The following is a 26,864-nucleotide window of genomic DNA, read 5'->3' on the forward strand; positions in this document are numbered from 1 at the left end:
ACGACACTTTGTCCCAGCTTCTATTCTTCTGCCATGTCTTTGTCTCCACGCCTCCCCCGCCATTCTCTTCCTGCTCACCCTTGGTGCAGCAGTTCCAGTGGCTTTTGTCCCTCTCTTTCCGTCCACGCTAAATGTACTCTTGTTATTCAGCTTTGGCAAGCCACAATGATCTATCTCTTCTGCGATTGGCCTGGCTAGACCCTAGATGCCTGACTAGCCCATCCTCCCAGAAAACTAAGCTCATTAGCTAGTCTAGGGCTGAGCAATTCGTGGATCTGCTGTTGAAGTCAATCCAAGCATGAACCGGTCCCGGGCGGTGCTTACACCTTATAGCTCACTATCAAGACAACTCGTACCTTGGGTCAGTGCCCCGAGAGCGCGCTTTGTGGAACAACAACGATGGAAACAGATACGGGAATACAAAGAGGGCTAGATTTATAACCAAGGCATTTAGCCCATCCGCTCTACGAGCGATTTTCCCCTTCTCTTCTGTCTTGTTTGGTCTCCCTCGGGTCAATCTGACGCAGAATACTGTAGATCAAGTCCTCGCCAATCTCATTAAAACTGTTCAAAGTTCGAGTTCGATCAACATGGTGAACACATTCAAGTCCCTCGCTGGTTTGGCGGCTCTCTCAAGCGTTGGCAATGCCAAGCTCTACGAACTCCCCCAAGCTACCACTTCATTCAACTTTCCTCTCGACCAATTCAGCCCTCAGCCGACCAAAGCCCCCGCTTACGCTGACTTGAGGAAAAGGCAATCATCAACAACGACCACGGTCCTCGTTGCGCCAGATAACACTTGTGGTTACATCTCTGGGCGTGCCGGTGCGGCATACACATGCGGGACTGCCGCCAGCTGCATCTTCTTCACATCGGTGAACAAAAACACCCCCGGCCGAGTTGCCTGTTGTGATGCCAGTGATTGTGGCGCTCGACGGACATGTTACGATTCTAAACAGGTCTCGACGTCTAGTCTCTGTGATGGTGGCTGTCTTGTTGATCGCTTCACTTTGAAATGGTATGTATGATCTCGAGGCTGGCTCTTTCTCCAGACGTGATAAGTACCCTATAAGACTAACATCGTATTCAGTACCAATACAGCTCGGCCATACTGCAACACCATCTCCTTTGCAGACGGCATCTTTGACTACTGGTGCAATACGGCAGAGATATCGACCCCGCAAGCCGCGACGACCACTTACGCCGGCGGACCGGCACGCAACTGGACACCGCTCGCCTTAACAGACGACACAACATCCAGCAGTGTCATCCGACCAGCCAGCTCCGGAGTCATCACAGGCACCGCCAGTGGTTCTGTGTCCGCGCCCTCTATCACTACCTCTCCCGACAATGACAACAATGGCGGGATAAACAACAATAACAACAACAAGTCCTCGACCCCCGTCGGTGCCATCGTCGGAGGCGTCATCGGCGGCATCGCCGTCCTCGCACTCATCGGCTTTGGAATCTTCATTATTCTACGCAAAAAGAAGAAGACGCAACAACCCGGACCCGGATCGCACGGCCAACCTCCAATGATGAGCCAGCAGCAGCAGCAGCAACCACCTCCAATGGGCTACGCTCCTGCGCCCCAAGGCTCGCCGGCACCGTACGGCGCCCAAACGCAGACGCACTCCTTCTACGAGCCAAAGTACGACGGCCAGGGCGGATACCAGCAGCAGAACTACGGCAACACGCCCCCTCCCCCTCCTCAACAGGGCGGCGGCTACCAGCAACCCTACTACAACGGCAATATGGCGGTCCCCGATCGCGCAGACACGACGAGCCCCAGTGCCATGTCTCAGGGAACGCACAGCAACCGGCTCAGCACGCGACCCGTCAGCCCGAATCACCCGCAAGGCGGGTTCCAGCAATTTGGCGGTGGCGGGCAGCCGCAGCCGACTATTCACGAGGCACCTGCTAATGGTGATGGACACAGGGGGCAGATGCACGAGCTTGCCTAGTTGCATTTGGTGCGGCGGCGAATGTTTCTGTCGATCTTGGTCGTCGTTGTTACGACATGAGGCTGGTGCGTTTCTGTATATATTTTTATGCTCTAGCTAGGGATGCTTTCTCTTCTTGGTAGCGGTGAGGTGGTTCGCTACACTGGGAATGGAGCGACTACCTGGGTGCCCTCCTGAGTGAATCTGGTTACCGGGGTTGTATTAGACTCGGGCTTTTGGTTCATATCTTAAAGAAGGCTCTTGGGAAGAGATACGTGTATGAACTGCATGGTTTTTGCGGGGACTAACGAGCTTTCTGGGAGGCTGTATTGTCTTCAATGATTCTGAGATGATATGAAAAGAATCGACCGCATCACGATCATATGGCTAAAGGGACGTTCCACTGTGATCCACAAAGTTTCAGAACGTGTAAAGATCGTACTCGACACGCAGTAGGCACAGCAGGTTTAGCAGTGTTGTATGACGTTTATAGATTAACATGCCAAGCCAGGAGGATATTAAGAGTCGGCGACAAAACAGGGCTCTGGTCAAGGAATAGGTGTTACCTTCCTAACAGCAACTACCTCTATCATGACCGCTCCCCTCTTCCATAAAATAAGTGCCTTTATCATTATCTCTTCTACCTTCTTTATAAAAGCTACCTCTATTATCATCTCTTTCCCCTTCTCTATGACAACTACCTCTATTGTTATCCCTTTCCCCTTCCTTGTAGTAACTACCTCTATTGTTGCCCCTTTCCCACGTTTCCCATGGTATATTCCATAAATAATACGTGCTTGGTAGAGTAGGATACCTTATGGTAGCACTTCTTGCACCTAGACTTCACTAGAAAATGTCATTGAGCAGAGTCAAGATATCGCATGCATATTCCCCAGAGGCGGTAATCTGCGCCTTTGCAAGGCGGTTAACCCAATCAAGGTGAACACAAGCAATTAACCCACAATAGCTGGTTGATATACCATACTTCGAGGACAGCCGACCAGAAAAGAAGGGAGATGGATGGCATGGAAAAAGCAAATGTCAGAGGTCACTTCGATTGCGTGAAAAGTAGTCTTGAAACTTGGGGAACCCATTCTAGATTTCTTCCCTCCTTCGCGTGCTATGTATCCAAATGGGGTGAACTCCTTCCTGGAATACCTATTTACACACTTCGAAATACGAGCACTAAGCTTCGTACTGGCCGAAAGGCCTTGTCTCTGACTGACGTGTATACCGACACAGACCAGCTCAGGCACGCAGCAGATTCCACCGTATTTCCCCGTGCTACGACACAGTCACGGTCCCACGATGCTTCCATCCATCCGGACAAAACTAATAGTCAATCAGCCGCAGCTTCTTCCCAATCTCCCTCCGACGCGCCTGTACCGCCGCACGCTCAGAGGGTTTCGTCTCCCCAGGGTCCATGTTCTCCCCTCGAGCCTTGAGTGCCTGGAGAAGCATGCCTGCGTCAAAGAAGCCGTCTAATCACACTACGTGTTAGTAAAAGTCATTTGAAATCATATGGGAACGGAAGGAAAAAGAGAGACTTACATCCTCCAAGCTCATCATCCTCGCTAAGCGTAACACTCTCCTCCGTAGGCGACTGCGTACCCGTCGAAGACCTCGCGACAGAGGGCTTGATGGCGTCGTGCGCGGTAATAAGCCGGCCGCGCGACTTAATTCCCTTGGGTGGCTTCGGCCTCGCCTGGAGATCGAGCTCGCGCGCGCGGGTCTGCTTGGCGGCGCCCATTCCCGCGCCGCCGGTGCCGCGGCGGGACGTGATGCGGAGGATCCGCCGCACCTCGAGGAGGTAGCTCTCGAGCGTGTCGACGAAGCGTTTTGTTTGGCGGTGCTTGCTCGACACGCAGATGGAGATGCTCTCGTCCTTGATGATGTACCCGATGCCGAAGCCGTCGCCGGACGTGGGGCCGAAGCCGAATTGACGTAGGGAGGGGTTGCCGCAGTTGGACGTTGACATGATTGTGTTATTGAGCTTGTCCCAACCCGAGTCGGCGAAGATTTGTGGCATCGAGGCCTGGTTGTTGCCGTTGCGCGAGTTGGTGCTGTCGCCGCGGGCGCGGCCGGTGGATGAGGACTGCAGCTCGGCGCCGTTGAGGGAGAGGACCGAGTCACGACCTGGGCTACCGACGGCGGACTCGCTGACATCCTGCTCGGAGAGGGCGTCGATGGGACTCGAGTAGCCGTTGGAGCTGCCGGACAGCTCGTCGTCCATGGAGCGCTGCCAGGTGCAGAAGAGGGCGTAAAGGTGGCGGTCGCAGCCCTCTGCTTTGGCGCACTCGCGGGTGCTGTTAACATGTCGCTGACACGCCTTGCGCAGGGCCTCGACCTTGTGCTCGGCTGGGTTGTCGGCCCAGAATGTCTGGACAAAGTTGACCGACTCGTCCGAGACGCTGCGGATGGCCTCGGTGCGGCCGTGGAGGAAGATCTTGGTCATAGCGGGTTCGTAGGTACACTCGACGCGGCCGTAGAGCCCGTAGTAGGCGGCCTGGAAGGCCATCTGCACAAAGGCATCGGGGGAGAAACCCATCGAGGTCATAAAATTTTTGCCATAGTGCTTGAAATCGAGGGTCTTGAACTCGTTTTGCTCAATGAGGTCGGCGAGACGGGTCTCTGCAAAGCGGACGGCGACGCTGAGCTCCGGGTTCATGTCCCACTCGAGCTTGTGTGGTGTTGTGTTGACCTCGCCGAAGCTGTCCGGATCGCGCTTTGCCGGGTCCGGGCTGGTGGAGGCCCAGAGGGTCGGGGCTTGGCCGTTGATGGTCCGGGCGAAGCGGAGGATGGTATCCGTGTACACGTCGCTGGCGAACCGCAGAACCGTGTGACCGTCAACACCGGTGTGCTCAAAGTTAATTCCGGCGCTACCGTTCTTGCATACAATGATTTGTAGCTTATCGTACCATCTATTGGTGCAGGTTCCGATTTGCACACCCTTCTCGACCAAGCTGGTACCGCAAAGCATGTTACCACAAAGAGCGTCTGCGTCAACCGGCTCGGTATAGTCAAGACACAGAACGAAAAGGGCCGAATCGACGATCCCCAGGCAGTCGGCGTTGTTCGAACCCTCCTCCCGAGTCAGGACATCTCTCAGTCCCGACCAGATCTTCCGGTTTTCCGTGCTGAGAACGCCGAGGGCCCCCTTGGCCGCATCCTGAATCGGCGTTTGAGCAGCATCGTCGATGATGGTCTGTAGGTTGATGGACACATCTTTCTCGCTCATGATGAGGTCATTATTGTCGTCCAAAACGTCAAACCAATAAAATTGGCCGTGGCACATGACAATGATGTGCTTCGACTCCGGGTCCTGCTCGATTTGGCATCCATTTTCCGTGGGTACACGTGCTGTTCCAAAAAGCCGAGAGTATTGGTACATGCAAAGAGGCTGACCTTTAACCGTGTCCGGGGGCAACTCCTCCTTTCGAACTGCTCTCACAAACTCCAGGGCCGACACCACGAGCGATGCCGCTCGGGTCACTTGATTGTTTCTCGCAGGAGTAGGATCATCTTCCAGCAGGAAAAACGGATTGAGGTTAAGGACGACCGGGTTATCAAAGTTTAGGTATGAATCATACCCTTGAAAAAAGGCCTGTCAGTCAAGATTGAGATGGGGGATTCAGTTGTGCTTACAAAATTGTTCAATATAGCTTGTCTTGTCCTGAGCATACGTCTTCAACTTCTCCTGCAGAGCCGGGCCATCGTGCTTCAGGAAGTCTTGTAGCGCCTGCTTGGTCTCTGAATGTTCTCGTGCAGACTGTAACGGCTTGAGGGCAACGAGATACTTTTGCGCGGTAGCTTCCAACTCGGGGATGGGCAGATGCTTGAGCTTTTCCTGGGCAGCGAATGTGACACCGCCCTCGACGGACTTGTCTGTGTATACTGCCATAGAGCGAGTGGCCTCTGTACTCTGCTTCGGTTTTGACGGTTCGACTTGTTTCCAAAGATCTGAGGTGTCTGGGATGGAACGAGGAACCGAGGAAGGAGGAACAGCCTTTTCGAGAGTCTCACCGAGGGGCCTAGGTCGCGAAAAGATTCTGACTTGAGTGGGCATGATTGTTAGCGGAGGGTGACTCCTTTTCTTTTATGCGTAGAGAGGCGAGACGTTGGTGCTGATGTTTAATCCGCGCAGCGCCGTGCGGTAGAAGTAGTGGCAGTCTTGGAAGCAAAAAGGTGGCATTACACTAGACAATGCTACATCGTCTGGACGACTGAGGATAGTATAGTAGATAGGGAGGGAGGGAAGAGAGAAAAGAGGAGACAGCTCGGCTACAGGAAGGGGAATGGACTAGGGATATATCGACGGGCCTAAGGAAGTTCGGAGGAGAGAGGGAGAGGCTGACAAAGTGAAGTGGTAGGCACTAGCATACTGAGAGAGAGGCGTATCTGGAAGTCAGATGGGATAGGTACGAAGTACAGACGAGATGGGATCAAGTGGGACCCCCCACAAAGACGACTAGGATGGGGCTGGCATGCAGATACCAGTTCACTCTGGGGTCCCAGGGTCTCATCTCGAGGGAGCAAGACGCCCTTTCACATGTGGAACAGAGGTCTTGAGGCATCGCACCGCAAGGCCGGAAGCAAGCGCTTGATTGGGCTGGCGGAAGAGAGGAAACGGGGAGGGGACGGGCACTTCGGGAAATCCGCGCTGGCCAGGTCAGGCCCTGGGAGGCAGAGAGGAGCTTGGCTTGTGAAACTCGCTCCGCAGGACCGACGCGAAATGATAATATGGGTGCGGCCAGTTTCGTAATCTGCCGAGACTTTATGGGTAAAAGACGAAGCAAGACAGGGGAAAGGAAGGCAATGTCACCTACAGGCGCAGTCGAACCAGTTGTTTGCGGCCGCTGGTTATCTTTTTAGATGAAGATGTCGAACGTGGTTGAAGTAGAGAAGAGATTGCGGGCGAGATTGATGATTTGCCAAGTTGAAGTTGACTTCTGTACAGTAGCCTAGTTAGAGGTGGCTGGCTCTTTGGCCAAGACATGCAGCCTAGCCGTCCCCGGTGAAGGTATCCGTCAGATGGACCTGTCTAGCACGAGGACAAGCAGAGACGCAGAGGCACAGGTCAGTATGGGCAGCTGTCACTCACCTTGTTACACTTCAAACAATCGGATTGTCAATAGTATCCACAGGCTACTACTGTAAGGGACTGGGTTGACCACGAGGAGTAAGGGGAGTCAAGGCAGGATGACGGGGATGCAGGAAATAGAATTCGAGGACTAGTTCGGGGATGCGACTCGATGTTACTGGGAGTGAGCGGGTTGTCGGCTACGATGAAGGCGGCGGCGGCGGCGGCGCGGAAGGAGGGAAAGAAGAGAGTGTGAACGTGCGCGTGTGCGGGTGCAGGTGCGTGAGAGGATGACCGAGTGAGTGAGTGAGTGAGTGAGTGATGAGTGAGTGAGTGAAGGGTGTGTGATGCAATGAAGGCGATGGGCGCTTCTGGAAATCCGACGTCAGGCCCCACAAGCAGGTGCAGGCGCAGGTTGCAGATGATTTGTCTTGTAATACTCTTGGAGTCTTGGTATCCGTAGACTTGGGGTTGGGGAAAAGTGCTTGGCTGAGCCGGTTCAGGCTGCGAACCCCACGGGGTCGTGGACGTGGCGTTGGTGATTGAGAGTGAGCCTTTCGGGCGAAGGGGAATATCGCAACAACGTGGCAATGGACGGCTCTGGTTGGACGGACGATTTTGAGGACCGGTTTGGCATGCGCTTAATGCGACCTAGGTGTATGTACTCCGTACAGCGTGCTGTGCAGAAAGACCAGGCCAGGGCACAAGGATTGAGAGTGTGTGTGGGTTGCGAGTTGCGACACACCTCAAATGCGCTTGGCGGCTGACTGATTCGGTGCGAAGGTTGTGCTGGCGCGGGTTTTGCTCGTGAAAGACGCCGGGGAGACACGGAGGCTAAGATAGATGAAGAATCTGGATGGGTGGATGGATGAGTGGGTGATTGAAGACTGATTACCCAACTGCCTTGGAGTAGACTTTTTCAGAAAAGCCGAGTACCTACAGTAGCTGTGTGAGTACCGGTATTCAGGTTGATCATCAATGGTGAGCCGGTTCAAGGTTGAGAAGCATGAGAGATAGTCTCAGTCGCATTCCACGAGTGGAGGTCGAAGAGAAGAACTGGAGCCGAAGAGAGAATGAGAGAAAAGAGGGGAAGCCGGAAATTGTGGGTAACAAATCGTCCACTTCAGTTTCCCCCGCGGGATGACCTCGAGTTAATTGGAGAAAGCGCCAGGGTCCAGCGAGGAAGATGTACGAATACTCCGTATCAGGTACTTGCTTCGTCTCTTCTTTCTTCCCTTGGGCGACGACAATAAGATGCAGGGACGACCACAGAGGTAGAGAGACTGGAAAGAGCCCGTATTCCTACCTTGCTGCGTCTGACACTTGCAACCTTGCTGGATCGTGGTCGCGGGTTGCTGTTATCAAGACCAAGCTACCGTGTACTGACTGACATGTGCCCAGTTGCGAGCCAAGCAACTACGGCGGCGATCAGGACGAGCGGAAAGTCTGTCAGGCTTGGGGCCTTGGGGGTCGCTTTGCGGCGGTTGGGTCCGGTTGGTCTGTTTGGCGTGCGGGGGTCTTCGTCTTATTTTCTTCCGGCGCCGAGTTGCCAATCCTTTTGGGTCTGCAGCAGTGGTCCCGCTGCTTTGGATTTGGTAAGCAGTAAGCAAACAGTTTTGGTCTTTCAGTGATCGTTCGTAGATTCGAGGCAAGCTTTCGGCGCTTCTTCAAGAGCCCGGGTTGAGTTGCGCGAGTTCAATGATGATGGTCCTCGACTTTGGTTCAGGCTATATCTGCTCCGGGAACGAGGAACAACCCCTCACGGTCGTGTTGGACAGTAGTCGCTCAGGTGACACTAGCAATGACGATGTTGCTTGTCACTGAAGCACGGCTAGTCGCTGGTCTGTCTACTAGACATGACCTCCGAGTGGATGCCAACAGGTCTCATTTAAATCTTCATCCTCTTCAACGCATCAGTTCAGGTTTGTCCTGTGCCCAGTTTCCAGCCTCTCGCTCCTCTGTAGAGCTCTTCCACATTCCCGAGGACACCTGGAGATCAGTTAAAAACCTCTCGTCAAAAAGTCCAAGGTGCATCGGACGAAGAAATAGAGCCGCCTGGCGTCGGCCGGGGAAGCGCAAGTGGCTCACAAATCAACGGCCTGGACCGAGCCAGCCGGACGCCGTCGACCAACCCCAACCAAAGAATGAAACCAAACTGGGTCCCTTTGTGGGAGGCCACTGGATTGCCGATGGTAAATCAAATTTCCTCCCCTCGCGTGTTTACTGTTCGGATCAAAGGACGTTGGAAGACGTGAGGCTGGCGGAGGTGCTTGAGTTTCCCAAATTGGACCAGTACCCATCTGGCAGGACTACAGGACCGCAAGCAGCCGCCCCGCTGTGAGGTGAGTACCAGGTACCTTAGTGAACCCTCCATAGTGGGAAGGAAGCAAACCGTCCAAGTGGGTGACAGAATAAGATGCTATTCAACAAGATTATAACGCCTACTTACCTGCTTATTATGCATAATATTCTTATTCTTTTTATTATTTCTGCTATTATTGTTATTTTTTATATACTTATCAGAGAATACTCTTTGAAGAAAGAGCAGGAACAGGTATAATAGGAATAGGGACAAAAGAAATAGAAATGATAGGAAAAGAGCTAGGGAGGGTACCGATAGAGCGGCAAGCGATTTTGTCACCCACTTGCCGTCTGTCCGGGTCACCTGCAGCATGCGCCCAAGGTGTCTAGGAAACCTGCCGCCGCTGCCAGCTGACGCTCAAAGGAACATCATTTGCCTCTCGTCTGGTTGGTCTGTTTGGGAAACCGCTGGATGAAGGCAGCACCTTACCGAGAAAATTCCGGGGCTGCGGAACCCTTCGCCTGTGGGGTAGCTGCCATGAGGTCGGGTGCTGGTGACACAGCATCCAATACTTGAGCATCGGTCCCTTTCCCCGCCATCTGCATCTGGCATCCAGCTCTGCGCCAAGTTGCCTGATGTCTGATGACAGCTCTCATCTACATCCACTTTTGTACTGTGAAGCCGAACCACTGGGAACTTTCAAATGTATTTGGAATATGATCCTCATGTCTCTTGTTTTGCAACATGAAACAGGTAGATCGCACGGTGCCTAATTCACCCCATTGGTAGGACCAAGCTATGACTTATCGTTTAGCGACAAGTTGGGCGACTTTCGGCTCGAGCTTACGGTTCACGACACCAAGTGACCGGCCCTTCGGCTCCGGCACGGAATCGGCCCCACTTCAACTTACATGACATGACAGGTCGGGACTTCGGCAACGACGCAACGAGTAAGTCTCTCACTGAGAGTCAAGAATCAAGTTCGATTCCTCATTTTGATTGCCGATCCTCTTCTGTACCTGTACTGCTCTTGCTTCACAATAAGCAAAATCTTATTTCCCCTGTACTTACCCTGTATCTTCAACTTGCACTCTTTTTTGAAAGACGACAGTACCCATGAATGATGGACAGGCAGTGAGGTTCCCTTCGAACAGCCCGAATTTACAGACAATCACGGCGTGTTTCTCGATGCCTTCGCAGTTCTGAAGTGCCAATGATCGTGACTTATTCAGATTCACTCATATGAAAGCGTCTATGTAATGCAATCTCTCAATTCATCGTATACATCCAGACTAGGCACTTAGAGATCATCAACTAGGCACTTTCATAAAACTTGGAAATCATACACGAGGTAGATTATTATGTCAACTATGTCTAAGTGTTGGAAACCTAAATACTGAACTGAAAACCAGCCTCCATTTCCACCGCATATTCCCGATACTACGGTGTCTCTTCCATATGTACTATAAGCATATACAAAACCCCAAGTCCGTCATTAGGTTCAATTCGTAATCCACACTCTGCCTGTATCTCATATCAAGGGAGCGTATAATAGGGGACCGGAGACTTCAAGAGTATCTCGCTCACGGTCAGCGGAGACTCCCGAGGACAGAGCAGCCATTACACCGTCACCACTGCCACTACCACGATTTGGTATTACCCAAGATCTAGTAGTTGTTGGGGCAGCGGATCATCTGGTTAGAAGCGGTAGGACGGCCACCGCATCCGTGGTAGGCCATGGAGTAGCACAGTCCGTGGGCGCTGGCACCGCCGGCATCCTTGTCGGTGTGGACGGCGTGGACCTCGTAAGGAGTGACGGTGGGGGCCTTGCAGGCTCTCTTGGAGTTGGCGTCGATGTACTGGGTCTGTTTTTCGTTTGTTCGTCAGAAACGGCTCTCCCTCGATGATACCAAAGGGGGTTTACTTACAACGATGACACCCTTGTCGACGCTGAAGTGGGGTCTCTCCCAGAGGAAGCAGACGTTGAAGGCGCCGCAGGTACCGGCGTAGCTGATACCGGTGGTGACACTGAGTAAGCGTGTTAGTAAGAGGATAGCAATGCCAGGGGGGTTTGTGGGTGCTACAAACCTGTCGGGAGAGTGGCTGATGCTGAGGCCAAAAGTGCTGAGGAAGGTAGAGACAGCCTTGGTCCAAGTGTTCTTTCCGCCAAACTAAAATCCTCGGGTTAATCTCACAAGCTTTCAATGAAATGGCAGAAAACCCTTTTGTGTACTAGGCTTCTCTTTCGGATAGGAGAGGAGAAAAACTTACTCCGGGAATACCAATGGAGCCTCCGAGGGTAACGGCAGAGGTGTGAGTGACAGAGACAGTCTTGCTGATGGAGCCGACACCGCACTGGGGGTCCGAGACGTAGTGGTAGTATCCGTAGACGTTGTTGTTGAAGGACTGTCTCACGCCGCGATGGACGTAGTTGGTGCAGCTGCTGGAGCATCGCAGCCTGTCGTCGTAGAAGCACATGTCGGGGAAGGCTCTCTTGCTGACATGGCTGGCGGGGACGTGGACTTCCGAGTCGGGGTTGCTGGCGAGAGCGACCATGGACGCTCTGTGGTTGCAAGTATCAGTGGGAAACAGTTCCAATCATCGTAAGATGCCCTACGCTGAGCAGTAGAGAGGGAGTCACGTACTGGTAAGCCTTGACTTCGTCATCCGTGGGGATGAAGTTGCCCTTGGAGTCAAAGTACTCGGGGAGGCTCATGTAGTGCGCCTTGAACTGATCCGTGGTGAGGGCGGAGATGTTGAAGTCCTGGTAAGTCAACTGCTTGCCGTCGATCTCGACCTGCTTGTCCATCATGGGGAGTCCCTCGTAGAGGGCCGAGTCGGGCGTCCACTTGTTGTAGTCGAACGCTTCCTCGGGCTTGTAGGTAGGCAGGTCGGCCGCGTCCCTCTCGAGCAGGGATGACATGCCATCCAGCGACGAGGACGATTCCAAGCGGGAGACCACACCAGCTTGGACCTGGCCGAGGGCCATTGCCACAGAGAGTAAACGAAGCATGTTTAGAAGCTTAAACAGATTTTCTGATTAGTTGAAAAAGAAGGTGTGGCTTGGAAGGATTGTGCTTGGTCTGTGAGGAGACTTGGTAAGAAGAATGCGGAGAGAGAGCGAACCGGAGTGAGCGATGCTTGGCAGAAAAGCTTGTCGTTAAGCATGAAGCTCTGTCGTTTATTATATCTTTTTTCACGAAGCTTCAATTCCCCTCTCCATCATCGTGGACCCTCCTCACCCCCTCAACCCCCTCATCCTCCTAATCCATCCCACTTCGCCCGCACTTTCGCTCCCGGAACTTGCCTGCCGTCGAAACATGAGTCTTTACTGGAGTCCAGATAACAAAGATTAAAGAATGCCCTCACATGAGTTACTCTGACTCGGAATTGAGTTTGGATTTTCGCTGCTAGCACGCTGCGCAGCTGACCTTGTTGAAATGAGAAAGTGAGGATCGCGCGAGCACATACCAACTTGAACGGTTGAACCAGCGGTCTATTTCCCGCAAGCATGTTTAGAGTTTCTAGAAGCTCAGACAGAAGCTCTGACAAGTTCGTATAATTACGATGTTGGTCCAAACACTGACTCGCACGTATATTAATTTATCATGCTAGCTTGAGTCTCTAGACTAGAAAAGCATCAAACTTCACCAGGGTTCTGGCACGTGTATTCCGATCTGCCCTTATTCTTGCACCATATGGCTTTAATTCTGCTCAATGTTGCTGACCGTTACTCGGGGATTGCTCGAGTCAGACTATCAATAGACCAGTTGAGTTTTGACGAGAGATAATATCAGCACGTAAAGTGCATCAATATCGAACAAAGACTAGACTAAGTCATGGAGATTATGTGAGATAATGACATTTCCCGAGATATGGTGTCTCGAAGCCGTTGACCAATCGTTGGATTATGATTCTCAAACCCGAGCCCGAGAATATTGAGATATATACCACGGGTCCGGATCTCGCCAAGACAACCCCCAGTTTCACAACATCACCTCCGTTTCAATCGCATATTCTTTTGATTTACACTCTTTAGTCAACAACTACATTCACAAATCTCAAAATGGTTTCCCTGTCACTTCTCGCACCTTCCAAGGTTGCCTCTGCGCTGGTTCTCGTCCTCGGACTGGCTGACATGTGCAATGCGGCCGTCCAGTGCGACATCATCACCAGCGTGAACTGCGGCAAGGCCAAGCACCACTTGGGCCACAAGCTGCCTACCAACGTCGGCTCGACATACTACGTGGACGGCTTCCACGGTGGTGTCATGAACGCAAAGTTCCAGTCCATGGTCAATTCCGTCCCGGGGTGAGTCTCTCTCTCCATCACCTCAGGTGGAGGCGATTGTTGGTGCTTGCTTTACTAACCGGTGAGCCAGCAACTCTGAATTTGTCGACCTGACGTACAACTTCAACCTTGGCAACTACGACAGAGCGTACTGGGTCCTTCTTCCCACGTCCTTTGGTGGTGCCAACGAGTGCTTCGCGGTCTACAAGAACTGCGATGTCACGATCAGGTTCTGGGACAAGAAGGACCCCCTTCCCAACTGGTACACCCTGGCATAGATCCAGAGCGTGGTTTGCCTAAGTCTGTTACTTGTAATACTTTGCCGTCGTTCGGTTCTGGACGGAAAGGGCGGTCGCAATGGAAGTGGGCTCGCCTGGTTTTGTCGATCTAGGTGACTTTGGGGTGGAGAGGAGGCTCACGTAGGGCTGTTCAAGCAGATTACTCATACTGCGATGTAAATAATAATACCACAATGTGCATAATAAGTCAAAAGACTCGACCTCTCGTTTCCCGTAGCATGAAGTGAGAGTGAAGAAGTCATGATACTTGGCGGTCCCAATGACCCAAGCCAGGAGGCCACCAGATGAAAACCCAGTAGACGTACAGCTGTCACGCCACGCATCCCACTGTAAAGTGTACGTAATCACAACCTTGATGATGGACGTTGGTTTGTGGAGTTTGCGTTCAGGTATTAGCAAAGAGATTCAGTTTGATCACTAATTGTCCGGTCTTGAAAGTCGACCCCAAAGGAAGGCAGAAAAGTCATATCGCAAGGCGCAATAGACACCCGGCGTCCCGGCATTCTGGGAAGTGAAGAAATGTAAAAAAGCTTCGTGTGTGTGTTCAGTGGGCCTCGTCGAAGTTCTCGAGGGGGTTAAGCTTATGGCGAAGCAAAAGTAATCAGACTGACCACACCGACTCCAGACGAACTGCGCGTGGCAGTGGCATGGCAATGACATTCTGATTCGTGCCCGCGTGCTGCCCCGTGCTTCGTGGCCGGTGCCGTTTCTGCCGCCGCCCGCCCCCGCCGGCGACTTGCGAGAAAGAGGGCGAAGGTTTTGCTACATTACGGATACTTGGAACGAAAGAAGAAGTTGGCATGGATGGAAACTTTCGAGGAGGCTGATTGCAGGGTCCACTTGGTTGATGGTTGAGGAAGTCGCTCAATCAGCCGGAAATTAGGCAAGAAGTTGAAGTTTCTCCACTACCCCGATAATCAGGTCGAGGTTGGCCGTTGCCCAAGCCTCAAGGTGTCAGCCCGCATGGGTCCGTATTGCACCGTATCTGTCAGTTCGTCCAATCTCAGGGAAACAAGTACGGAGTACGGATCGGCGTCAAGGATACTCCGTATGACGGGCTGACACTTAGCACAACAAGCATTTGCCAATACTGAGCCATGCGATCGCCAAGTAATAATAATTATCTGATGCCCCCCAATGTGGGCTTTCAAAAGCAGACTCGTGGTGAATTGCTTTGATGCATCCAACGAAGGTCCCAAAAAGGATACCGATTCGACGCTTGAGAAGCCTCGTGCCGACTTCCGAATGACGACGATGCGAGGCGCACAAGGCCTTTGGTGCTGACAGGCGCAGTCCGTTTAGGGTGTTTTTTTCTCTTTTGGGAATTCGATTCGAGGGGCACGATGGTTATCCGACCGTGCGGATAAGTTGGTTATGGTCAATCCGTACTACCTTACGGTGCGTGCCTTGAGTACCTAACGAGCGGGAATGGCCGAGAATGACATCCTGCAGGCGTCTCGTTATTTCTTCTTCCCTCCCATGCATCATAAATGCGACTAGTCGCGATTTGGTTGAATCCACGAGCTGAGCGTGTGTGTCGTGGGGCTTGGATGGGCGGCAAGAAGTAGAAATTCGTAAAGGTGGTCCAGAGAAAGATCCAGAGGATTGGAACCATCTCCACAACCCTCGCACTCGCCTAATTCTTGGCTTTCCCTCTTGTGGATACGTGCATGCTGTAAACATCTTATCGATTGGCCGGATCGCATCGATAAGCTATAGGTAGGTCTGCCTTGGCCCGCCTTGGCAAGAGCTTGTCCTCTCCTCCCGGCCTGCCGCCCTCTGCCATCTTCCAACGACGCCCGGCAACCGCAAATGGTTTACCTTGAGGTACCTTAGTCTTCCAAGGTTCTTGATCGTCCCTTAATCCTTAGCCTCATGCGTGTACAACGGGAACGATGAGCCACACCCATTCCACCAGTGTGATCGCAAAGGCGCCAATCATCGACTACCGTATACGATTAGATACCTAGTCGACGTCGTCGTCTTCGATGGGCTGTGCATCTGGCGTTTACCTGCTTCCGGTTCCTGTGGGTGATATGTGGGCCATGAAGACCAATCTTCGTCTATCTCCGTGCTGCTGTTGCTGCGAAGCAGGAAACATCTCGGCGAGCGCTTCGAGAAGATCCACTGGCTGCCTCCATCAATGTCTGCATTCGCACTCGTCTAAACGGTCTGAGAGCTCGTCTTACCCGGTCTATGCGGAAGCCCATTCCGGTCTGGTTATTCTGTACCAGCCCCTGTCTCAGGATGAACTACCTTTCATGTATCTGGATGTCAAGTAGACTGTCACTGGCGAAAATTTATATCACACCCTCGACCCCCAGATCAAGCTTATATAGAGTCGATATTCAATCAAGCATTTTATTCCTATCCCCAACTCATCGAGTTCGAATCTACCAGACATCATCATAACTGCAAGAGTGCATACTCAGACAAGCAGCCCTAGGCAATATCTCCTCCACCGAAAGAGACATCAACGACCCGTCCTACCACTAAGAGGCAACTTCGACATGGTTTTCATCTACTTGGGGAAGAAGGCCTACCGGGCCCTGAAGGGTTCGGGCAAAACGCAAACGACACCAGCCACAAAGTTAACAGGAACAGAAGGATCAAAGAGAGAGAACACAACCTACCAGGATAAGACCAGCCAAAACCCCTTAGAGAGAACTTCAAGTACACCGACTTGCGGTCACCAATTCGATTCGGCCTCTGGACCCTGCCCGACATGCAAGTCTGAGCGCAAGGCCCAGCTCAAGTACAGAGTCAAGCTCTTTGCCGGCCTAGTACTCCCCTTTGTAGTCCAAGCCTTGGACGTGACAATCGTAAGTACCCTCTTTGTCGCCCTCAAACATGTAACACAGCTGACGAGATCCAAAAGGTCGCCAGTGCCTTGCCCTGGATTGCAGCCGACTTCCGTAAGCCCCCGACCCCATATACCCATATTCACCGCCCCTTCTGTATCTAACAATCACGCAGATGAAACTCGCCAGCTCAACTGGATCATCGCAGCCTTCAACCTCACATCAGCCGCCTTCATTCCCTTCTGGGGCCAGATCGCCGACATCTTCGGACGCCACGTCTCGATACAGACCTGTTTGGTGCTGATGCTCATCGGCAGCGCGCTGTGCACCGGCGCCCCGACAGATGCTTTCCCCGTCCTCCTGCTCGGCCGCGGCTTCCAAGGCCTGGCGTGTGCTGGGCTCAACGTCCTCGTCCGCATCGTCATCGCCGACAAGGTGACCCTGCGCGAGAACGCCAAGAACTGGGCAATCTTCTCCTTCTTAGGAGGTGTCTTGGGATGGGGACTGGGTCCTGTCTTGGGAGGTGAGCCAACGATCAACACTGTATTGCCATCGAGATGCGAAAACTAACAGACGGTCAGGATACATCACGAGCGGTTCTTCTTGGCGATGGTGCTTCGGCATTAACTTGCCCATCGCCTTCGTCAGCATGTTCATCCTATACTTTGTCCTTCGATCGGAACTCCTCGGGCCGCAGCCCATTCCCCAGCTTGACGAGACGACACAGACGAGCCGACGAACGACCTTCAAAAAGCGTCTCCAGACAATCGACATCGGAGGCCAGCTCCTCTTCCTGTTTGGATTCGGTCTTCTGGTCCTCGGCTTGACATGGGCCGGCGCAACGTACTCGTGGACTAGCCCCGCCGTTCTCGTGACGCTCATCCTAGGTGTTGTAATCAGCATCCTGTTCATCGTCTGGGAGTACCACATGTCCCCGGGCAAGGCCCTGGCCCGCCGCTTCCCGTGGCAAAAGGCCATGATCCCTTGGGAGTTGGTCCGTAACAGGGACATTGGCCTCTTGTTTTACACCTCTTTTGCGACGGGTATGGCCATGTACTCTGTTCTGTACTTTTGCAACATCTACTTTACAATGGTGAAGCTTTGGTCGGCGGACCAGTCTGGCGTACAGCTGCTGTACTTTACCCCGGGCTTGGCAGGTAAGTTTTCCCAGAGTTATTCACGACCAAAGGAGTTCCTGACAAGTGAATCTTGTAGTCGGTGTGTATGCCTCGGCCTTCATGTGCAACGGCTGGCCGCGCAAGACGTTCCCACCCATCTTTCTCGGATCGATTCTCGAAATGCTCGGCATCGGGTTGTTGGCGTGGGCACTTTGGACAGAGCACAACCCTACCGTATACGGGATGATGGCTCTCACAGGCGTTGGAACCGGTCTCCGTATCATGCCCGGTAAGTACTTCTCTCCTCACAAGCCCTCGGATCCATAGCAGTGAGACTAATCCTTGGTCCAGTCCCTCTCCACGGCGTCGGCTACTTCCCCAAGAAAATCGCGGCCGTCATTTCCCTCATGGCAGTCGCCTACCCCTTTGGCGGAACTCTGGGCCTGACCATCATGACGACTGTCTTCAACAACGCCTCTGGCATCGGTGAGGATTCGCCCCTGAGAGACTTTGAAGCCCTCAGCCGTCTGCCGGCGGCCACGCAGCAGCAGATCACCCATGACGCCAAGATGGGTGTTGTCTGGGCATTTGTCGCCATCTGTCCCTTTATGGTCCTTGTAAGTCAAGTACCGATGTTCGAGCAACCTTCTTTTCACCATCAAGCTAACCCTATGTCTCCCAGTGCACGATATCAGCCTCGCTCCTTGGCAACGTATACATCAGCAAAGTCGAGGAGGGCAAGGATGAGAGGCAGAACGAAATATATGAGGGCGTGTACTTGCTCAGCTATTTCCGCAAGCGAGGCACTGTCAAGAATGTTAGGAGAGAGCACTTGTCGGGCGGAGAATCGACCTTGGAGTAGGTTGAGAATGATTAAAATGGGCTGAGCTATAGGGCTTTGTGTTTATTGTTTTTGGTTGTTTTTATATGTTACGGGAGTTGGACATCCCCTCTACGCTGAGTGCTTCTTTGATAAATTAGACTTGCCGCATCATGATCAGCCGCCTCCCAAACTTTTGGCAGCGAGATTGAAACGAGGGTGAAATTATAGAGGGTTATGAAATATTTAAAACATTGCTTGTCAAAATATCAAAGCTCTTCTGTCTCAGCACCCTCTATCGGTATCTCAGATCAATGAATTGACAAGACTTGACATTGGTCAGTGGCGAAGAGAAACAAGGAAATACCAACCCTCCCTTTCATCGAGAAAGAAAAAACCTGCTGGCTGCGTCAAGTCTGGGTGCGGCGAATGTCACTGTGATTCGCTGCGCAACGCCGAGGCGAGGTGGCCAAGTTGGCCCGATTAGGAAAGTGGGCTGTGTGTTTTGTGGTGCGGTCGCGAAGCTCCGGCGGCCGGGCCCTCTCCGCAACCTCACCTCACCTCATCACACGTTTACCATCGCCTCTCTCACCGTCTTTATGAGAGAAGGGTGTTACTCCAGATTCGGAACTGGACGCTCACTTTCATTAGGTAGATCGGCTAAGGTCTCATCCGATTCATTCACGGATCTCACTAGAGAGAGTTAAATCATCTCACCAACTTCTTATCTCACATCCATCAAGCCGGCGCTCATCGAGACACACATACACGCATCTTTCATCCTCACCCTCACCGCCAAACAATGGACATCGACCAAGCTCCTACAACGGAAACCGTATCCAGCCCGCCGCCTCTCTTACAAGACGAAGAAGCCCACCTGAAAGCACGCACCTCGGACTCCAAATTCTGGCTCGACTTCTCCCTCTTCGACGACGGCCTCAACGCCCCGCGCGCAGCGTCTCTCGCGGCCCTCTCAGAATTTCACCGCTTCCCGGACCTGCCACCGGAGATCCGCCTCAAGATATGGTCATATCTCATTGCACCCCGCGTCGTGACGGCCTGCTGCTTCGAGCGCGACGCCAGGCTGCCTGTCCGGCGTGAGGCGTTTGCGAACCGTTCACTCGCCGCACCCTATGACCCCTTATCCTTCTCTTACTCTTCCTCCTCCTCTTATTCTCCCACGAATACAGCATCAGAAAGCAGTCCAACAGGAGAAGAAACAACAGGAGGGCGGACGACAGGAGGAGGAATTACAGGGGGCGCAACGACAGGAGAAGGAACGATAGGAGTAACGACAGAAGGAGAGGCAACAGGGACAGAGGCCAAAGAAGAACAAGGCAAACGGGTCTTCAACCCAACATGCCCCCTCATCCTCCTCATCAGCCGCGAATCCCGCGCCCTCGGCCTAAAACACTACGAACTCGCCTTTGGCTGGCGCATCTCGGCCCTCCTCTCCGACACCCCCATCGCCCGCCCCCCGCGCGTCTGGTTCAACTTCGCCCTCGACGCCCTCTACCTCGTCGGCGAGCTCGAGGCCTACGACCAGTACGGCTTCAACAGTCCCATGGTGTATTTCCTGCGCAAGGAGGATACGAGGCGCGTGCGGCACGTCGCCTGTGCGTTTGAGGAGCTGCATTACCCCGAGCAGGAGTCGGATCAGATCTTTGGGTGTCTGTGGCACGTTGTCGATCGGTTCGCGGGCGCGAAGCGGTTGATGGTTGCCGTAACGCCACGGGACGAGGAGGGTATGAAGGGGTGTCTTATGTTGAATCCGGATAATATTATGCAGAAGATTTGGAACGGGTGGATTCTGGGAACGACGGTGACGAGTTCTAGTCTGGCGGATACGCAGATTTTGATGGTCAGGGAGGGCGATCTGGCTGATGTCTTGGCTTGTCATGCCGAAGAGGACGAGGAGAAAGGGGGCAAGAGATCTGTCGTGACGGTGTGCCCTTAGGAGGGGTCCATTGATGCCCACAGAAATGCTCTTTCTGCGTGATACGGGAGTTTCTGGAGTTAACGGGTGAGACTTATCCTTGGATTGATGATACAGCTGTTGTACATATGAATAGAGGAGAGGGTTGTTATGCCGCCTGCCTAATGATGAAATTGGTATGTTCCACAAACATCCGTAACGCCGTTTCCGTTGCGCCATTCCTCCCGCATATTTACAATACCATGCCCATTCAGTGAAGCGACCTCTACGCAGTGATGAAAGATCCAGCCTCACTGCTTGCCCTTGCCGAGACCCTCAAACGCAGGGCTGGGGTTGTCTCCTTGCCTCCGCATCCCACCAAGGAGCCAATCCGTCAGCCCGACGACCTTGGCGCCGACGCCCTTCTCCCAATCGCCACCCTCTTGTACCGTTTCGATCGTATGGCTCAATATCCTGCCCTCGGCATCAAACTGGAACACGAAAAGCCCCGTAAACGCTTTATCCCCGCCGTCTTCCGCCCTCACGCCCTCTCCTTCCGACGTCGCAGCGCCAGACGAAGGTGATGCCGCGGCGCCGCCGACCCCTCCGCCATTCTTCTTGCCGGACGCGCACCACCTGACGACCAGCTGTTCAGGCACAGCGCCAGGGTGTAACGGCGCAAAATGGAGGGGCTGCTTCGTCACGCGCTCCGAGATGATGGACAGGCGGACGTTCCCGACCAGCGGCAGGCGGTTCCAGGCAATGGGCGAGGTCCAGAGGGCGGCGGTGTAGGCGACGCGGCCGGAGACGGTCGGGAGGTGCGGGTGCGTTGTCGGGAAGAGGTGGAGCGAGATGTTGGGGGCGAGGATCTCTTGCGGGAGCGGGGACTGGAGGACCCGAGGTAGGTGGTCTTGGAGGATGCGAAGGGCTGTGTCATTGGGATGCTGTCAGCCCTCTAGTTGCGCAACATTTCTGGCTCGTCCACGTAGGGTAGGTAAAGAAAGGCATACTTTTGCCCAAATTGACATTATTCTCATCGCCTGGCTTCTTGCCGGGACCGCCGCCGGTGGTGGAGAGGGTCGCGTTGGAAGGGTCGAAGTAGCGGTTCTGCGGCTCGACGGCCTTCGTTCTCGCACGCGCCAGGACGGACGGCGGGTGAGGAACTATCGTCTTTGCCGTCGTTGTGGTAGTATTCGCAGCAGCTGCGGCGGCGGCAGCTACAGCTGCGGCGGGAATCGTGCTTACGGTGGCCGCATTTACGGCGGCGGCGCTGGACCACAGCTGCGAAGTCAGCGGCGACGTCGTAGCGGCGCGCACGCCGGGCGAGGTAGCTAGGCGCAAGGTGGCCATGGGTACTGGAGAGCGGCAGTCATATATTAGGAGAATATCGCGCGAGGAAGAGAGAGCTCTGCGCCGTTGGACGTAAGTAGGGAAGAGAAAAAGCACGCGGAGTCGACGGTTACAAAGGATGATGTCAGGAACAAATACGCTGCGGAGGAAGTGACGGATCAGAATTCGCAGGGGTGAAGCTCTAGCTTCGGAAATCCCATGGTTCAGGTACCTCAAGCTTAGAGTGGCCGGGGGTGCGGAGAAGGACCCGCACGCCCGGATGGAGTCCCCACTTTAACATCGGGCCAGACGGGAGACAACGTCTAACTGCCAATGAAGATACATGGTGCTTGGTAAGGGAGGGGATCTCAAGTGCAAAGGTGCCCAGGGAATTATCTATTCAATTGCTTGTGAACCCTCGATTGATATCTACGTTTCTCGTGTGCTATCTATGCTTTTAGACCCTACGCCGTCCTTGTCAAAACTCCAATATCCCGGGCTATGCGTGATACACTTCAAGTACTATACACGTCGCGCCATCTCATCATCTCGGATGAGGGAACTCGTCTGCGAGCTGCAGCCTCACGCCGACGTTCATACTGATGAGCTCCTGCACCAGAAGTTTGGCGGCGTAGGGCATCGTCATCTGTGTAACCTCTCTGGTGCTCTTGCACGTGTGGCAGTACCCCTTGTAACCGAACAAACCGCACTGCTGGCAAATATCAATCTGTGTTCCGTCGGAACTGATCATGAGACGCTCAAGCAGCAGCTGAGAGGCACCGTACGCAATCAAACAATCGCGCTCCATCTCACCCAGGCGGAGACCACCGTCTCTGGAACGACCTTCTGTGGGCTGGCGGGTAAGAATGGCTCTGGGACCACGAGAACGAGAGTGCATCTTATCTTGCACCATGTGCTTCAGGCGCTGGTAGTAGATGGGGCCGTTGAAAATGTAAGCTTCTAGGGGCTCTCCAGTGATACCCGAAGTGAAGTAGTCTTTGCCTTCCCAGGAGAAACCGTGATCAACCAGGGCAGCGCTCATCTGTTCCAAGGGGTGAGAGCGGAAAGCGTCGCCGAATCCGTAGTCTTTTCGTCCATCCAGAACCGAAGCCTTGCCAGTCAAGCATTCAAGCAGCTTGCCAACAGTCATACGAGACGGGAAACCGTGAGGGTTCATGATGATATCGGGAACCAGGCCCGTATCAGAGAATGGCAGATCCTCCTGGTCGACGATGATTCCAACAACACCCTTTTGTCCGTGACGAGACGAGAACTTGTCACCAAGCTCCGGTCTTCTTGTCTGCCGTGTCTGAACCTTGACCACCATCGTTTCCCTCTCCGTGTGGGACACCATCACCTTGTCGATGTACGCAGGATCCGCAATTCTGTACGAGATGGACGAATCTCTGAACTCGCTTGGTCCACGATCCATGCCGATGCCTGTGGATCCAGTATCGAGAGGGGTTTCCTTCTTGATCATGACCTCGCCCGAATTGACCTTGTAGCCCACAATGGCGAGACCGTCGTCGTCCAAGGCCTCGTGCTTGGTCGTCCTGCCGTTTTCGTCGTTGACCGGATCACCAATGCGTTCGCGTCGGCCGTTGGGGTACTTTTGCAGCTCGGCCGTATACTTGCGGAATACTTGACAGCGTCCGAAACCGCGATCACAAGATGCTTTATTCAAGACTAACGCGTCCTCAATATCGTAGCCCGAGTACGACATGACAATAACTGTTGCGTTCTGACCAGCTGGGAGTTTATCGTAGTTGACAAGCTGAATTGTCTTGGAGATGACCATTGGTCTTTGCGGATAGACAAGGGTGTAAAGCAGGGTGTCGATACGGTTGAATTGGTTGTATGCGATGGCGCCAATAGCTTGCTTACCCATGGCACATTGGTAGGTGTTTCGAGGAGATTGGTTGTGGTGAGGGAAGGGAATGAGGCCAGCGACTGCGCCAAGAACAGTGAAAGGCTCGATTTCCATGTGTGTAGTAAGAGGGGTAACGTCTTTCTCGTAGAGAGCAACGAGAGTGTCATTCTCTTCGTTGACGTCAAGATACTCGACAATTCCGTGCGTCAAAAAGTCATCAAACGTAGCCTTGCCCAGTTGTAAGAGTCTCAAGTGTTCCTCCTTGAGCTTGGGCTTGCCGTTCTTGACAATGATGTAAGGTCGGCAAATGCGTCCTTCATCGGTGGCAACATGGACTGCGTTGAAGTGGTTGTTGATGTGAATGCTGACGAAGGGAGAAATCCAGCCGCGCCTTCTCATCGTTCTGAACTTGCCCGCAAATCGCTTCGGGTATCTGGTCAATGCGAATGGGGTTCCGTTTATGTGAATGACGTACGAAGTCTCACGGTGCATTTCTCCGCCTGAGAAGTTCCGGATAGGTTCCACACCGGCATCCAGGGTGAAGACCCATCGCTTGACTGGCGCTTCCTCGACGTTGGTTGTAATGTGCGTCATGAGAGCCAAGTTCTTGACCAAACCGCAGGCTTCACCTTCGGGTGTATCTGAAGTGCAAAGCATACCCCATTGCGATGGTTGAAGTGCACGGGGACCAGAGACTTTGCGAGTCTTTTCAAACTGCGAGCTGATTCGAGTCATCATACCGAGAGCGCTGATGTAGCTAAGACGACTGAGAACGTGGGTAACACCGGCTCGGTTCATGTTGAAACGCTTGACGGTCCAGTTTCCTGTCTGGATGGCTCGATTGATGCCCTGACCAATCATGTTGGCGTGGTTGCTGATCATGTTGACGGCATCGAGAGGAACAGCTCTGTTGTCCTTCTTGAGAACCTTGTCGATACTGCTCTTAACGTTGCCACAAAATTGCTTGAACAAATCCTCAAAAAGTAGGGAGAGAAGTTGTCCGGCCAACTCTAGTCGCTTGTTTCCGACGAAGTCACGGTCGTCAACGAGACTCGGGTCGGCTTGCGCCATCAAGACACGTCGCGTCATGAAAGCCACGTAGACAGCCTTGGGATAGAAGTCCAGGCCCTCAATAGGAACGTGGGCGATGATGAGGTTCGCCAAGGCGTCGAGAGCTTCTTCGACGTGATTTCTTCGGACTTGCGCAGCGAAGGGGACCCTACTTTTGCCCATTTTTACTCTGGCGCCGATATACTCCAAAGCTTGCTGTTGCGTATACACGCCAACCTTGGTAGCCTCCTCGAACTGAATGAGGAATTCGTCTTGATATTTTCCGTTGTCGCCGGCAACGAGTTGCATGATTTCGTAATCTGACAGGCCTCCGAGCGCCTTTAGGATGATGACAATTGGGATGCCTTCCACCAAAATATTGGCAGTGAGAAGAATTCGGTCCTTTTTGAGCGTCACGTACGTCTTAGACTTGCGTTCGTGAGTCGAACTGGTGACGGATGCTGTGATGACGCTGTTCTTCTCGTCGGCCTCGACAATGACACGGTTCTTGCTCAGCTGTTCCTGAATGAGAATGACCTTCTCTGTGCCATTGATGATGAAGTAGCCGCCGGGATCAAGAGGGCACTCATTCATGCGCGACATCTCTGCGTTGTTGGCTCCACCAAGTCTGCAGATGGAACTCTTCAACATGACGGGAAGGCGTCCGAGGGGGACATTCTTCCGAACAATCTTGGATTTGTCGCGAATGTAGGCGATGTCGACCATGATGGGTGCAGCGTAAGTCATGTCGCGCAAACGACACTCCATTGGTGTAACCTCATTCTGGGCTCTGATATCGTTGAAGTCGACGCGACTGGGTCGCTCAACTCTGATATCAGTGAACCTGGCAAGGCGTTAGACAAAGCTCATGCAGAATGGTGCAGGAAATGGTGGCATACTCAAGCCAGAATGAACTGTTCACATCGCTTCGAACAATGCGATTGGCGCGGACAATTTCCTTGATCTCATTTTCGACAAAGAAATTGTATGAGTCAATGTGCTGCTTGACGAGACCCTTGACCTTGAGAAAGGCGGGTAAGAGCTGAAATTTATCCTCCTTGGTTGAGATAGGATCTGTCAGCTTCTTTCCGTTGTAAAAGGGCTCCAAAAGAGCCTCGAAGCCGTCGTCCTGCATGATGGTCACCGTGTTCCGCCTGTGACCATTATGTGTCGTTGGGTATTTGCGGCAACGCGGAAGGAGGGTCTATCGCAGATTTTTGAGATGCAGGCGGTCGAGTCACATCGCGAGTTTGAGGCAAGTGGTGGGCAACAGAAAAGTTTGGCCCCGCGGCGCCGGGTGCTGGCAGCAGCCCCACCTTTGCGCGACCGACCTGAGTGTCACTGGTAGTGGTAAGGTAGGTAGGAAGTTGAGAGTCTTAGTAAGCATGGTGAACTTGGGACGGCGACGACCTGACCGGGCTGGGCGGGGCACACCTGGATTGGCCTCGGTGAGCCACGCCGAGCTGTGTCAGCCCGCCTCGCAGCAACATGCTCTGCCATGCGTTGTCCACCTTGCCCTGCCTTACTTTATTGCTTACTGACTTACCTTAGAACGCCTTAAGGTTAAGAGACAGGCCACACAGTTCATCCCAACCTGCTGATGGACCTAGTTCCTGGACTAAGGTGATTGATGGTGCACCTTGGGTTCAGGCACCCACATGGTATGGTGAAAGGTGATTAGTTTGCAAAGCTCATACATCCTCATAAGAGGGATGCCAAGTGGCATGATGACTTTGAAGCAACTTGTTGAATCTACCGCTAATCAGGTCGTGGTCACTCCATCTGTGGGTTCGATCTCTGCTAGACTCTCTGTTGACGGGTGCCCAAAACCAGGGCTTTGGGCCCGCCTCGTACGTTGTGCAGCGCCGTCAATGTCAGGGACCATTTACACGCATACTGCGTACCCGTACCTTACTCAACAACCCGTGCTTGAGTTTCCAATGCTTGTGCCATTGTCAAAGAAAGTGGATAATAGAATGTGAGCAACTCGGCCAGCGTTGCCATTTTGGCATTCCAATGAAGCAGCACCGCACCTGGCTGGAGGCAC

At 53.2% G+C, this 26,864-nt stretch overlaps 9 protein-coding genes across 9 annotated transcripts; 5 read left to right on the forward strand and 4 right to left on the reverse strand.

Annotated features, from left to right (window-relative positions):
• Positions 1-590: 590 nt before the first annotated feature.
• BDZ83DRAFT_717981 (uncharacterized protein) lies at positions 591-1,964 on the forward strand (the record flags this gene model as incomplete). The annotated part of the gene is made up of 2 exons (XM_060512009.1): positions 591-1,018; positions 1,091-1,964. The coding sequence occupies 2 exons, from the start codon at positions 591-593 to the stop codon at positions 1,962-1,964; spliced, it is 1,302 nt and encodes a 433-aa protein (XP_060367311.1).
• A 1,311-nt stretch (positions 1,965-3,275) lies between these two features.
• BDZ83DRAFT_572855 (choline/Carnitine O-acyltransferase) lies at positions 3,276-6,009 on the reverse strand (the record flags this gene model as incomplete). The annotated part of the gene is made up of 3 exons (XM_060504559.1): positions 3,276-3,424; positions 3,495-5,534; positions 5,589-6,009. The coding sequence occupies 3 exons, from the start codon at positions 6,007-6,009 to the stop codon at positions 3,276-3,278; spliced, it is 2,610 nt and encodes an 869-aa protein (XP_060367312.1).
• A 4,983-nt stretch (positions 6,010-10,992) lies between these two features.
• BDZ83DRAFT_750265 (uncharacterized protein) lies at positions 10,993-12,314 on the reverse strand (the record flags this gene model as incomplete). Its single annotated transcript, XM_060513898.1, has 5 exons — positions 10,993-11,190; positions 11,254-11,353; positions 11,414-11,496; positions 11,597-11,888; positions 11,971-12,314. The coding sequence occupies 5 exons, from the start codon at positions 12,312-12,314 to the stop codon at positions 10,993-10,995; spliced, it is 1,017 nt and encodes a 338-aa protein (XP_060367313.1).
• A 1,077-nt stretch (positions 12,315-13,391) lies between these two features.
• Positions 13,392-13,893, forward strand: BDZ83DRAFT_750266 (uncharacterized protein; the record flags this gene model as incomplete). The annotated part of the gene is made up of 2 exons (XM_060513899.1): positions 13,392-13,636; positions 13,707-13,893. 2 exons carry the CDS (start codon positions 13,392-13,394, stop codon positions 13,891-13,893), a joined length of 432 nt encoding a protein of 143 aa, XP_060367314.1.
• Positions 13,894-15,693: 1,800 nt separating this feature from the next.
• BDZ83DRAFT_613871 (uncharacterized protein) lies at positions 15,694-16,257 on the forward strand. The gene has a single exon (XM_060507781.1). It carries the CDS (start codon positions 15,903-15,905, stop codon positions 16,194-16,196), a length of 294 nt encoding a protein of 97 aa, XP_060367315.1. The 5' UTR covers positions 15,694-15,902; the 3' UTR covers positions 16,197-16,257.
• BDZ83DRAFT_613872 (major facilitator superfamily transporter) lies at positions 16,258-19,022 on the forward strand. The gene is made up of 7 exons (XM_060507782.1): positions 16,258-16,736; positions 16,793-16,829; positions 16,891-17,238; positions 17,297-17,872; positions 17,931-18,122; positions 18,185-18,450; positions 18,516-19,022. Exons 1-7 carry the CDS (start codon positions 16,425-16,427, stop codon positions 18,693-18,695), a joined length of 1,911 nt encoding a protein of 636 aa, XP_060367316.1. The 5' UTR covers positions 16,258-16,424; the 3' UTR covers positions 18,696-19,022.
• Positions 19,023-19,208: 186 nt separating this feature from the next.
• Positions 19,209-20,610, forward strand: BDZ83DRAFT_695253 (uncharacterized protein; the record flags this gene model as incomplete). Its single annotated transcript, XM_060511354.1, has 2 exons — positions 19,209-19,855; positions 19,991-20,610. Exons 1-2 carry the CDS (start codon positions 19,456-19,458, stop codon positions 20,608-20,610), a joined length of 1,020 nt encoding a protein of 339 aa, XP_060367317.1. The 5' UTR covers positions 19,209-19,455.
• A 281-nt stretch (positions 20,611-20,891) lies between these two features.
• Positions 20,892-21,684, reverse strand: BDZ83DRAFT_544990 (uncharacterized protein; the record flags this gene model as incomplete). Its single annotated transcript, XM_060503441.1, has 2 exons — positions 20,892-21,496; positions 21,579-21,684. Coding segments are annotated over 2 exons (711 nt in total), but the record flags the coding sequence as incomplete, so codon positions are not given.
• Positions 21,685-22,441: 757 nt separating this feature from the next.
• Positions 22,442-25,952, reverse strand: BDZ83DRAFT_750270 (DNA-directed RNA polymerase III subunit RPC2; the record flags this gene model as incomplete). The annotated part of the gene is made up of 2 exons (XM_060513900.1): positions 22,442-25,661; positions 25,717-25,952. 2 exons carry the CDS (start codon positions 25,950-25,952, stop codon positions 22,442-22,444), a joined length of 3,456 nt encoding a protein of 1,151 aa, XP_060367319.1.
• Between the last annotated feature and the right edge of the window lie 912 nt (positions 25,953-26,864).

The sequence above is a fragment of the Colletotrichum acutatum genome, assembly GCF_030867785.1.
Source record: "Colletotrichum acutatum strain CBS 112980 chromosome Unknown BDZ83scaffold_26, whole genome shotgun sequence".
Taxonomy (NCBI): domain Eukaryota; kingdom Fungi; phylum Ascomycota; class Sordariomycetes; order Glomerellales; family Glomerellaceae; genus Colletotrichum; species Colletotrichum acutatum.